This window comes from Merops nubicus, unplaced genomic scaffold (assembly GCF_000691845.1).
Source record: "Merops nubicus isolate BGI_N331 unplaced genomic scaffold, ASM69184v1 scaffold14302, whole genome shotgun sequence".
NCBI classification, from domain to species: domain Eukaryota; kingdom Metazoa; phylum Chordata; class Aves; order Coraciiformes; family Meropidae; genus Merops; species Merops nubicus.
Window position 1 is genome coordinate 65,147 of NW_008591675.1, and position 13,224 is coordinate 78,370.

General features: G+C 40.5%; 1 protein-coding gene across 1 annotated transcript in view; it reads left to right on the forward strand.

Annotated features, from left to right (window-relative positions):
* Window positions 1-410: 410 nt before the first annotated feature.
* Window positions 411-13,224, forward strand: part of CARD11 (caspase recruitment domain family, member 11) — a 46,196-nt gene continuing 33,382 nt past the window's right edge. The window contains exon 1 of the mRNA XM_008950347.1: window positions 411-654. Within this exon, the coding sequence (XP_008948595.1) occupies window positions 642-654 (13 nt within the window). The 5' untranslated portion in view covers window positions 411-641. The remainder of the gene's footprint in view (window positions 655-13,224) is intronic.

Sequence of the window (13,224 nt, forward strand, 5' to 3'; positions counted from 1 at the left end):
TGAGGGCTGCTGCTTTGTGTTTAGAGAGTCACAGCATCAGTAAGGCTGGCATTCAGCATGGCCCCTTTTGCCTGAGGGAAAGTGCACCAAAAGTCTAGAGAACTAGAAGTGAGGCAGTGGAGACAGCCTGCTCTTTCTGTCTGAGCCAGGCGTTTGTGCTGCCGCCGACTCTGCCCACTGTTCTTCCTGGGGAAGGGGCAGAAGTGCCTCTTTATTTGCTTACAGCAGGACTTCAGGGCTCTGCTGTCACCTGCAAGCAGAGTCATTTGCAAACAGGCTGTATCGCTGGAGAGCAGAAATGTGTTTTTTTAAACCCTAAGCAGATTTATAGTCTGGTTTCCTGTCAGATCTTTGCATTTTCCTTCTCCGCCCCTCCCAGTCTCTGACACACTTTTTCTTAGTTTCTGTCGCTCTTTGCTCACTCTGACACCAGTGCACTCTCTTCTTTCATTCCTGATTCTCCCTAAACTTTTGATAATTTAGGGGCCACAGGGTATTTTCCTCCTTGTGCTTCCTTTACTTTCTGACAGCTGCAGAGCACAAATAACCTCTCCAAGGCTACTGGAGAGACACCGACAATTGCATGGAGGCAACGTAGAGAGTTTCAGCCTGCAGCAGCTGCAGCAAGAGCCTGGTCACTCATGAGCACCCAAGGTAAGGAAAGCAGCTCTCGGATCAGCCCCACCTCACTGCTGCCTAGGACAGCACTTGACTCTAATCACTACAAGTTCCACTTTCACCTTTCTTGTGTTCATTTTCAAGAGTGGGTTTCTTTGGAAATGATTGCACTCACGCCTTCCTTGCCCTCAGCAGGTCTCGCTGCGCTTTGCACGCACGGATACTTGGAGGTCAGGGTTCAGCAAGGTGAACAGGCTGTAGCTGGAAGCGCAAACGTGTTCTTAAAGAAAGAAGGTGTGCACTGTGAAGGAGAGTTGAAATGGAGGTCTAGAGAGGGGAGATGAAAGGACTGATCATCAACACTGGTCTCCAGGGAGTTTCTGGTTCTTCCCATAGTGCGCTGTGGCTCAGCCCTTTCTTTAAACCTCTTCAATGGGGAGTTATGCTTTCTGTGAACTAATAAAATCCTTCTTCTTTGTTTGTTTGTTTTTTTTTTTTTTTCTCTTGTAATTTGCTCTTATCTCTTCCTTTATTCTCTTCTCAACCCTCAGGTATCTCTTATTATCTTTTTCACCATCTTTCATGCTTATTTTTCAATCCTATTTTCTGTGCGACAAATGTTTCCCTTGTTTGTTCCTTTCCTTTCCCTCCACCTTCTCTTTCTTGCCTGTGCAACAGACTGCACATCCTCCCCCATGTTCTTAATCTTCCTCTCCTTCCCTTCTGTTGGTTCCTTCTCTGTCTTGTGTTCCCCTTTCCCATTGCTCCTCTAGCTTCTCACATGCACTCCTACTTCCTGCTCCATCCGCTTCCTCGTGCACACAGCAGACATTGCTGCCCTGTGATGTTCATTTGATACATACAGAGGTGTTGCCTCTCCACTGGATTACCCTTGCACACACATGCTCTCTTGCCTGTCCTTTTCATGTATATGTGCAGGATTTGTATGTCTTCATGTTTAGGGATGCAGTCCAGAAAACAAGGCTTTTATACTTGCACAGCTTCCTTCCAGTTCTCAGACTCATATTTAGTCAGTCACAACAAATAACTGCTGTCATCCTGTCTCTCTGTTCCTTTCTGTCCCACTAACCAAGTTTTCTAATGCCTCTATCACACCATAGCCTCCTCTCCCCTCACAAATACAGCCTGCCCTGCTTTGTATATTCTCTCCCTTCTCTTCCTACCATCTCACTCCTTTCTAAGTCTGTAACACAACTCTCCATCAGGTTTCTCTCTCTGTTTTTATCTTAATGTTGAATTCTTATTGGGAGGAACTACTGATGCAGATGGTCTTCCTCTCTTCTGTCTTAACACCCCCACTGAATACCTGTAGGGGAGCTGGAGGAAGTATTGCCATGTCTCATCTCCTCTTTCCTTTGCAGAATATTCAGGCTGCAGTAGAGTAAAAGCTTAGTGATGGGACTGAGGTAGATGAAAAAATGGGTGAGCACAATCCAAAATGTCTTTGCAAAACCATAAAAACAGTTCTAGCTGATCATAAGCCTTTTTACTAAACTTAATAAAGTTTTAAACTTCCTGCCCCACAGTAGAACTTCTCATCTGACACTGGCATAGTTTTTGTCCTGGTGATTTTTATGGGATTTCACATCTGGAAGTTAGAAGTCCTCAGCAATAATGTAGTGGAAGTAACTTTGCTCCTACGGTCTGGAAACAGCTTCTTTCCTTTATACGAGGTATATTGGTGAGGCTCAAAGATCAAGCATGGCTAAGAACTGCATCCAAAGACAATATCTGGTATTATTCGTTGATAAAGTTTGTAAGCTTTGAACCAGATATGACAAATAAGTACGTTTCTTTGATGAAGCCTTTTAGCCTCACCTTCTTAAGCAGGACTATTGAGACTGAAGATTTATTTCTGGGGATGTTCTGATGTGGGCTTTTGGGGACTGAATAAGGATCATTTATTAAACTCAGCTGAATTAATAAGAGAATTATTATGTAGGAGAATTCTCTTAGCGATCTGTCCTGCTCTCTCAAATTGTCCATCTCCTTATGAGTGAAAGAAGCTTAAATTTTATGTTTGCAATTATAATATATCCTTTCTGATTCAGAGCTAGCAAACTGTGGCCTTTGAGCTGTGAGCATTCTCTTCTGAATACAGAAGCAGGTACATTAAAATATCTTTGTCTTTTGGATCTTTGAAAAGTCCACAAGCCTAGAATAATAAAATATGTTCGTTTTATTCATACAGGTCTAATACAACTCTTTCTTACTGTTAAAACTCATTTTGTGATGTGAAAAGCATTTGTGTTCCCTTTAGTCATTCTGCAAACTTGTATGATGATTTTGTGCTTTGTTTCTTTTTTTTTTTTTTTCCAGTATTTTGTGCCCCCATTGCTGGTTCTTTTTGTAAGGCCTTGATGTCTCCGAGAAATAAATTGGCTGAGACAACATCTCTTCTTTCTCTCTCTCTCCCTCCCTCTCTCCTTTTTCTTTTTCATCATGACAGTTCACTGTATGTTGAGTTAAAAATGGCCATTGTCAAAGTCAAGTTGTGACAGTTGCAAGGGGACCTGGAGCCAGAAATTTTTATGTGTGTGTGTCTAGTTTCTTGAGCTGTGTGTCTGGCAGAGGAGAAATTTCAGCTGGAAAGAGTCTGGAAAATTTCTGCCCTACCTAGCAAATTGCTACAGTGAGAGCCAATCCCAGAGCAGAAATTCAGAACTACATTTGACTCATGTTCTTATGCAAATAGTTACTTCCAATTTGATTTAACTCTGAATTAAGAGAAAAATAAATGCAACATGGGTGAAAAGAGAACCATCCGACTGTATGTATCTGTCAAAGACAATCTGAACCTTTTCTAGAAGCACACATCCCAAAAAAAGGAGATACGCCAAAGAAATCTGAATGATATACTGAATGACCTTGGTTTATAAATTGTTGCTTGGTGAATTTTTAATCAGATATTTGGAATGATTGTTCACAAAGGATGAAATTTATAGAGATCCTTATTTCTCCCAATATTATGCCTATATTATTGAAAGATAACAAGCTACCCACTTTTTAGGAGATATCTCAACTCTCTCTTTGATATTGAAATAGATGTTTCATGAAATATGAATGTTTCACTTAGATGTGGTCATTAAGGTTGTGTAACTGACAGTAGAATTTGACCTATGGCAGCTGTCTTTGGAAGCAGCCTCTGTAGTGATCTGAACTTAAAAGAACATGAATATGGGACCAGATCTTATGACTTTCAAACTGGAGGGTAAACCATAAACCTCACCAAGTTTAGTCCAGTTTTGCCAGTGATATCAATGAGAAATTATTTTTGTGTTGTCTGTCTTGTCACTGCTGTCTGTAGGATTTACATTTGGAGAGCACTGGCTGCTTTGCTGAGAACACAGTATCTGCAGTGAATGTGCAATTCCTTTTTCAGAACAGATGGGGTTTTCTCAGGTGTGCATGTAATAAGATTCTCCATCTCCTCCCTTCCTTCAAACTCTGTCTTAAGTGCTGCCTTCACCCTCTAATCTGGGTCAGTTATTTAATGGCAATGAACATTTTCAGGAAGGTAACCTTTCTGCTTGTGATTTGTTCAAGGACTCTGGAATTATAATGGTTGCTGTCAAATGTACATAATTGGTCTCTGTGGCACGCATCCAGCGAATGATAAAAGCTTCTTTCTCTCTACTCCTTTAGTCAATATTCTCTCCCTGTATTCCCCCCTCACTTTTGCTCCTCTCAGGCAAGAGGAGAATACGGTGTTAGTCTGTGCAAAGGGCAGCTGGACAGAACAGCAGATCTGCCATATACCCCATGGTGGTGTGGTCCAGCTGTGGGCAGCAGGTTACTCCTTGGCTGGGGGTTTTCACAGGGACTTTAATTAAACATAAAGGCCTTTTCTGAACTTTGATTTTGAACACCTCACCTCTCTTCCTTCATAATCTTCTGCCAAATGTTTTGGCTCCAAGAATGGTGATGGTTTGGGAATGCCATGAATTCACACGTTTAATGATCTACAGGGAGTGCATTTAACAGTTTACCAAGGGGTGAGGCCTTTGTACTTTTTTGTAGTAAAGGCAAACACTTTTTTTTTCCACAAGTTATGTCATACATTACTAATAGCAACAAAAGTTGGCTAAGTGTTGTGCATTGCCTGCTATCACTGCTGAGCATGTAGTGAGGAGAATTTTCGTGTTATGTTAGTCTTGCAAAGCCCATTTTATCTTCAGTGCTGGATGGGGCATTACTTTCTAATGCTGTCGACTTCACTGAGTCTGTTCAGCAACTCAAGAGGAAAGAGAAATTTGTCAAATCTCACTGGAAATCTATTGGAAATGTCAAATGGAATGCTGTAACATTCTGGTTTTGTCAAAAGGATGAATGTATATACAGCTGTGTATGTGATATTATTTGTAGTAATTGTTGCCTCAGTGAATTTGTCTGTGTACAGGAACGCTGTGTACTATTAACAGGCACGTTTGTTCTGGTCCCCGAGGCCAGTTTGGCCTTACACAAAGATACTTGTTATTTGCCCAAGTCTGATAGTCAGTCCTGGGTTTTGTAGTCTGGGGGAGGAATACAGCTTCAGTGCAACCCATGAAAGGATTCCCACTGGCCTCCTGGCACTGCTTGTTTGCTGCCAAATTTTCCTCAGGTTGTAACTGAGGCAAGGAAAAGTAAATTCAACACAGAGTTTCTGTTTAAAATGGAAGAAGGATTTTCTTCCATTTGAATAAAGAAAAAGCTGTATGAGAGCAGTACATATGTGGTTATCATTAGCACTTAATGGATTGTTTCCACTTCATTTTTTACAGCTCTATATGTGTATAAACATTTCTAATCTAGCTGTGCCCATACTTGAAATCAGTATGAGTACACTTAATAGGTTGTTAGACATGTTTAATATATTTGAGCACAAAAGTGAGTTCCTCCAGGGTTTGAAACACCAATAAAGAAACCTTTCAAATGTTTTCCTCTGTGAATTCTGAATCCTGAGCAAACTGGGAAAACAACTGAAGGTTGCTTCAACTCTTTTCATAAAGATTACACCAAACAGACTCCATTTCCAAACTGCAGTGCAACTGGTGATTGAATCTTTTCTCCTTGATCATGAGCTGAAAGATTGTCACATTTATCAGATCATTTGAAGGCATCTGCTTTTAACATCTCAATTAAAATACCAGTAACATTTACTGTTCACTGACCAAACTGGTCTGCTGCAGGAAGTCTGTGTTTAAAAGAACATTTCTTCCCTGGTTGCAATTTTGCATGGATCCTCTCCAAAGTCTACTGGTGCATTCCAGTCTTTTACAAGAACAAGTCACAGATGCTGCCTGCATCTCTATTTCTTGGCTTTTTCTGAATCATAGAATCATTTAGATTGGGGAAAAAACCTTAAGATCATTGTGTCCAACTGTTAATATAACACTATCAAGTCCAACACTAAACCACGTCCCTGAGCACCACGTCGAGGCAGTGGCCATTCCGTATGTTTTTCATGTTTCTAATGACATAGTGAGATCATCAAACTCATTTCACTAGTGACTTGCACTGACTGAAAATACAAAATTCTGTAAACTTTTTCCACCTTCTTTACTATTACTGAGCTTATTTATCCTGGTTAAAAACAAACAAAAAACAACAACAAACAACTACCTTAAGACTCTTCTCTGCTGCTACACCTTTAGTCTTCCTGCACAGTGCTGAAACAAGTCAGAATAAACCTCAATATTTAATTGTTTAAGAAGATTTTGGGCATGTTGCATCCTTTCAGTAACATATTCCTGAATTTCCAGTTACATATTTTTCAGGAAGACCCAAGACTAACCTGTATTATTGTAAAAGGTTTAATTTCCTTCTGTCTTTTATTCTCACATTTTTTTCAATTAATGCCATGAAAGATATCAATGTGGTAAGAAACAAAAAATATTTAAACTTTTGTGTTAGAACAGAAAAGATGGTGTTTTTCTTCTGCTTTAGTTGTTAGAAGAAAAGTGAAGGAGTATTACATTTCCTGTAAGGCTGGAAACACTGAATCAGTTCGGTTTGTTGATCTGCAAGTCTGTGGTCTGAAGGAAAAGTGGTACTTGGGCATTTTCATATGGAGCATTACACTACAGAATGGTGTTTTTGTGGCTTACCTGTATCCACAGTGAGAGCAACATCCAGTCAGTTTTGCTGGGTTCAATGCTACTGGCAGCAAGACTTTCACTGACTCAGTGAATGACTGGGGCTGCACACCTTGGCAGAGTAGGGTTTGGCTCAACAGCTACTTCCAAAGCCACGTGAGGCTATGGTATCTTCTTCTTTACTTTCTCATCTGCAAAGAACAATTGGCAGATGCTAGGTCTAAGGCAAAAATGGTCAGAATTTGAATGGCACTTTGAAGGCTGTGAATTTAATTACAAGCTCCTGATACATTGTAGAATTTTCTGCAATGCAGAAAAATGCAAACTCGTTGCAATTGCATCACTATAACATGGTAATAGTGCATAAATCCAAAGCTGTTTGGGCAGGGTTGTATTACCTTAGAAATTGGATGTAAACATATCAAGTAGCTAATGCCATCAGCACAGATCTAAGTAGTCTCTGCATAAAGGCACTGGAAAAGGAAAGATATTTGAATGTTCAACAACTGTGAGGAAAGAACATGAAAAAAGGCAGAGGGTGGTTTGTTGCTGTTATTTTGGTCCTCACAGGACATCCCAAGTGCTCTTTACCTTCAGTCTGACCTGTTTGTCTGACTTGCCTCGTGTGTCTTGTTTAACATCCCCTTTCCTCTTCCTCTGACTACCATCCCATATACGGTAGTTTCATCAGGTGAGTGAAGAGAACTAACAAACTTCTCTCTATGCAGCCTACTTTAGAACTGAAGGTATCTGTCACCTCCAGTTTGTGCCTAATCCCAAGGGAAATGAAGCACTGAATCAAACACAGTAAATTTGGGGGGGGGAGAAAAAAGACTACAAAGTCAAACCAACCCCCGAGGGAAGGCAGAGCCAGACCATTTTGCTACCAATGTTTTTGACCTCACTGACAAAGTGATACTTTCATCTGGGAGATCCTTCCACTTCTTTTCTCTTGTGAAGATGCTTGATGTGTACAGCTGGCTGCAGTAGTACATGTTCTTCAGGTCATTGTGCACTGTTTCAGACAACATGGCCCAAAACTGATCCTCTGGTCCTGCATGTAGAGCCACTGTAAAGAGATCAGAGCATCAGACTCTGTGGGCTGTGCAATGCCACATCCTGGCATTCTGTATTACACTCTGTGTGTCTAGAAGTGGGTTACTTTCAACCTTCCTCCACACTTCACGTGGAGGCAGTGATCTCCTTTCCAGAGAAAAAACCTAGTGACTGGAGAAAAAACTCCAGAGAAAAACCTAGTGACTTGAGTGAATCCCTTCAGATGGCTGGATGTGGTTTATGAGCCACCAGCTGGACCATCCTGTCCTGGAAGGAATGGCAACATTTTTGGATAAGTGCTGAAAGTTTTCATTTAAGAATCAAAAAGGAGCATATAGTTATTGCTTTAAACCTGCTTTATTCTTTAGAACTATGCTTTACCAGAATTATCCATTCCACAGCCTTAAACTGTGGAGTCAGAAAGTTTAATTCTTCTTTTTCCATGCTATGGTGCCATCATAAATACTAGATTTATAGATGTTTGTTACTGCAAGTGAATTATAGTGTAACAGGAATGTAAAATTGTCCAGATGTATATGAAGCTAGATAAAATATAAGTTGATAGCAACCATTGATATTTTTTGCCTTACATTTTGAGTAAATATTATCAGCGATCAAGAGAAAAATTCTATTTTTAAAAGACATTGTTTTTTATCGGGGTTTTTTTGAGGTCAGATTTCAACTCACTACAACTAAAGCTTTGCCAGATTTTATTTTGAAACTCTGCTGAATTTTATTTTTCTGATAAGACTTCTATTTCCTTAGTGATTACAGAACTGTTGAATTTGTGGAATGGTAGTAGGAAGTATTGCCTGAGTGCTGCAGGATCTCTGCTCTTCACTCAGATCCATTGCAACTGCTGACTCACTGCGTTATGTGGGACAGCATCTCAGAAGGGCCTGAGCAGCTCCAGCCTCTGAGACTGGTTATACATCTAGCAGCAACCCTGTTGAAGACCTGGCTTTGGCCACTTGTTGCTGCTTTTGTGCCCTGTGGACACCAGCACTTGCAGAGTAATGTGGTGAGCTGGATGGAGAGGCTGATCCAGCTGAAAGGGAACCATGCAGAGGTTAGGTTTGGGCTGCCTGGGCTGCCTCCCTGCGTTGGGAAGCATCAACCAGCAGCCAGGATTAGGCTGAGAACTCTTCTTATGATTTCTAAAAGTTTTTAAACTCTAAAAGTTGTCAAAATTGGATCTTTAACCTCATATCTGTTAATGACAACATAGGCTCCTGTGTATTTTTATCACTTTTGAAAACAGGACATAGGTAACTTTGGTTCTTTTTGCTATTTTTTTACCATTATTTCTTATATATCAAATATATCTTAAAAGAAAACATGAATACTAGAATGGTGAAATACCAGTCTTCCCTCTCACAGCTTCCTTACTTCCAAGTAGACAGGAATACTAGGATAGAAAGAGCTAATTCTAGGGAAGGGTAATGGTCAGGATATCAAGATAAGATCTATGGTTCTCCTTCTATATTTTTATTTTCTCAGAGCCAACACTTTTCCTGCTATATGCAAGAAGGAGAGTGAAGACAGAATCTAGAAAATTAACTCTTCCTAAAGAGGGTCCTTACTGCTTTTTAGCAGAATGTAGACTGTTGCTTCTACGAGGAGGCTTTCAGATGCGAGATGGAGGGGGATGCTCTAGGTACAGCAGCACAGCTGATCATCAGGACCTGTAGATGGGACCTTTACTTTTGGCAGTGTAAATACATGAATATCTGATCCTTACAACTGGTGCAAAAATACTGCTGTGCTCCTTGGTGGCTGCCCCGAAAACTGAACAGTACTTTTAAAGCATTATGAGATCATCAAGAGAAAATTAGTCTGACAGCATCCAAGAAAAGCTTCACTGTCCCCAGATTGCTCCTGCCTGACTGCAAAGAACATTGCTTGATATATAACTTGGGCTTTCCATTACTGATAATGAAGAAGAGCTGTTTTTGTCACGTGGCGAAGCAGTAAGCTTTTATAATGCTGTGACCACATTCTTGGATGTTTCCAGCTTTCAAGTCACATCAGGGAGTCTACAGGAATTAAAAAGTTGCCCACCCATAAGTAATCAAGCACTTTTACCCTGAGAATGTTGTCACTGAGAGCAGGCAAGAGGCATGTCCACACACAGAGTTGCTCCAAAAGCTTGTCTAGCAATCCAGGAATTATTAATGATTACTCACTCTCAGGACAGGTCCTGTAAACACTTCCTCCCACACTGACTTGCTATGAATAATTTCAGGGTGAGTATAAGAAGAAAGTATAGTTTTGTGGTTACTGCAGTTCATCAGCCCTTTCAGAGCTCTCCCACGGTACTTGCCCACTTCTCACCGAGTCCTTTCCTCTGTCTCGTTCGGTGTTTTGTGCTCCCTCCCTGAGGCACCTCATGGAGCAACAGTAGAACGCCTGTCCCTGTCTTCACCTCAGGTAACCATCTCATACAGCAGGCAGAATTTCACCCAGTAATGCCAACACCAGTGCTGTTGTCAGCCTAGGACACACATTCCAGGAGTGCTAATAATGAAAAGACTGGACACCTTGGCTATTTTAAAGAGGCTTTTTAAATTCTCCATACACTTCCTTCAAAAAAAAATCCTTTAATCTTTCTGATGTGTGCAGTACCCTGGAGAGTAATATGAGTTCTTTCCTCAGTTGATGTATGTATTGCCTTTATAGGATTTGAAACACTTACTGACCTGGGTCCTTACGACAAAATAGGATTTTATACTGAGATCAAACTTGCTCTGTCTTGCTTCTCTTCCTAATCCAGAGTGAACTTTATCTGTTGTTGTTTTGGATTTTGCATGATGCTATATCATGCTAGAGTAATTACTGCCGTGGAAGAGAGAAGGGCCTTGCCATCAGAGAAGGAAACGTGAACTCAGCACATAATTCTTAAAAGACCTGAAACCTGAGTGGAGGAAAGCAGGAGTTAAACTGGCTCCTGCACAGCAGTTGTTTTGTTTTACGCTTGAGGCTCCATCCCTGAGCTTAATTCCTCAGTCTTGTCTTCCATGGTGACTTCGTTAGCAATGAGATGCTAATTAAATTTCATATTTACGATTAGAAAATAAAACCATTGGACCTTTTTTAAATAGATTTTTATGAGCTCAGTCAGAATTTTTGGCTCGGTTAGCTGAGTCAGCAGTATAGATTCTGCAAGGCTGATCTTACCGGCTTTGAAAAGAAAAAAAAAGGATAAATAGAGCAAATAATGGTGGAAAGAGAGTCTAAAACCTCATATAGTTTCTACATGGCATTAATTTTTGAGCATAAGAAAAATAATTTTGTTTTTATTCCTCATAGAAATAAATATTGTTGGCCATGTAGAAAGAACCTTTCTTTTATTATGTCTCAGAGGGCTCAAAGCTTAAAATTTCATCTAATTCTTAAAATCTCAATTGTACTTGGACACAATATGCTGAAAAGAGATTGATGCATCAGCAGTCTCTGCCATCACCTGTTAGCTAGCAAGATATTTATTTCATGGATTCAGAAGCATTAGAATTAGCACAGGTAAGCACTGGCACACAGCATCTGCCCTTTTCCCTGTGGAATGTGTCCTACTGGGGAGTTTATACAGCACTGGAGACTCAGAACTACTTAAATATTGCTGCCAGCCAGATTTATAGGTGCTATATAGAGCAGTTCCCTATTCATGTAAAAATTAGCACCTCTCAAAGTTTTAAAGGCCCATTTTTCAAATACTTAGCCTTTGAAGAATGCTCCAGTTGTGAAAAGATTTTTGAAAGAGCTCAGCTTTGGTTTAAGCGTGCAAGAAAGCCCTGATTTCTAAAAGTGCTTAACAGTCAGCAGCTCTGTGATTCATAATGCTATCTTATCACGCACTCTGAGGCGAGTCTTGCAAAAATCTGGCCATTTATTTTGATGCCTAGATGCCACCTACGCTCCTTGAGAATCTGACCCTAATTACGAGTTGTGCCCTTGAGTAGGAATGAGAAATAGGGGAAATCAATCCTCACGTGTGGGAGCCTTTTCCTAGTGCTCACACTGTGTGTAACCTCACTTCGTAGGCAAATACAACACTGCATTTAAAACAAAGGCTTTTCTGCACATCCTGCAGTGCTTTTGTTATTAGCTTGTGACACTTTATGCTGTGGGTACAGTTAATGCAGATAGCACGTTATAACAATATAACAATAGGAATGGTTATAACAGGAATAGATATAACAATAAGAATTGTTATACTTCAAGGCACATCAAGAGAATAAAACAAAACTACCACTGACTTTTGGTTGGCTACCACCCTTTGTAATGTTAAACATCTTCTACAGATCAGGATTTGGGTGCATATAAGCGTGAAAATCTTGCTTTTTTATTATTGTTTGTAGATGCTGTTTTAACAGCAGCTGCCCGTGCTTAAAGGCTGGGCTGCTCACAGATGGAGTGTAATTCTGGCATCACTTTACAGTTGCTATTTTCACAAATATTTATTTCCATAGGTAGCAGAGAATTCAATAAAATTCTCATACTTCTCCTTATGTTGGCTCGTTCTCAAGAACCATGCCCAGATGAAGACAGCTTGTCAGATTTCTTGCTATTTCAGTACTTTGGTTCTTTGGTCCTTTCAAAAAAGATATGTTAACCAAGAACTGAACTGGCCGAGTCTCCTGAGGACACCAGAGTTTAGTCTCTTCCAATGGTTAGTTAATTCTTCTGGGATGCATTTCCCACATGAAAGCTTTAGAGCATTTTATTCTATATCATCAGAGCAAGGGACTTAGTTATAGAGAAAGCAACAGATGATGCTTAATTCCTCCTTGCAATCCTTTGAAGGTAGGAAATATAGAATTGCCAAGTATTTGGTATTATCTCTTCTCCCAGACAGCAAGACAAGGTCATAGAGAGGTTACCACTTACAGAAATAAAGATTCAGACAATTTTTGCTTTAAATTGCTATGGAAGTGACTTAAAGGAGCCCTCCTGCAGGGTGCAAAGTGAATTGTCTCTCCATTTCCCAGAGATTGCTTTCCTGCTCTTAATTGCAGGCCTTACAGTGAGACTTCGTTGGTGACATAGAATTGTGAATGAAACCCAGCTGTATTATCTGCAGGAAAGGAGGACTTGTTTGAGGTGGTACTCAGGTCTTTCCTGCTCCATCCAGAGCACACAGCCCTCTGTGGCCATAAGAACACTTCCTCTGAGACTTTCCTCTGCAATTGTGTCATATTTGAAAGTTACCCACAACCTCTGTTCAGAAGAAAAGGGAAGTAAGGCAGCCCCCAGCACCTTTCTGTCTACTATATATAGACAGTAAGCTTGAGAGAGAGCATGGTGGGTGTGTATTTCCGGAGCTACGTGACACAGTCCCACGACACTGGTACAAGAACAGAGAGGACCCAGAGCAAGAAGAAAAGGAGGTGACCAGAAAGCATAAGTGGGGAAAATCTATTCCTATAACAAGTACAACTATTTCCATGTGAAAGGA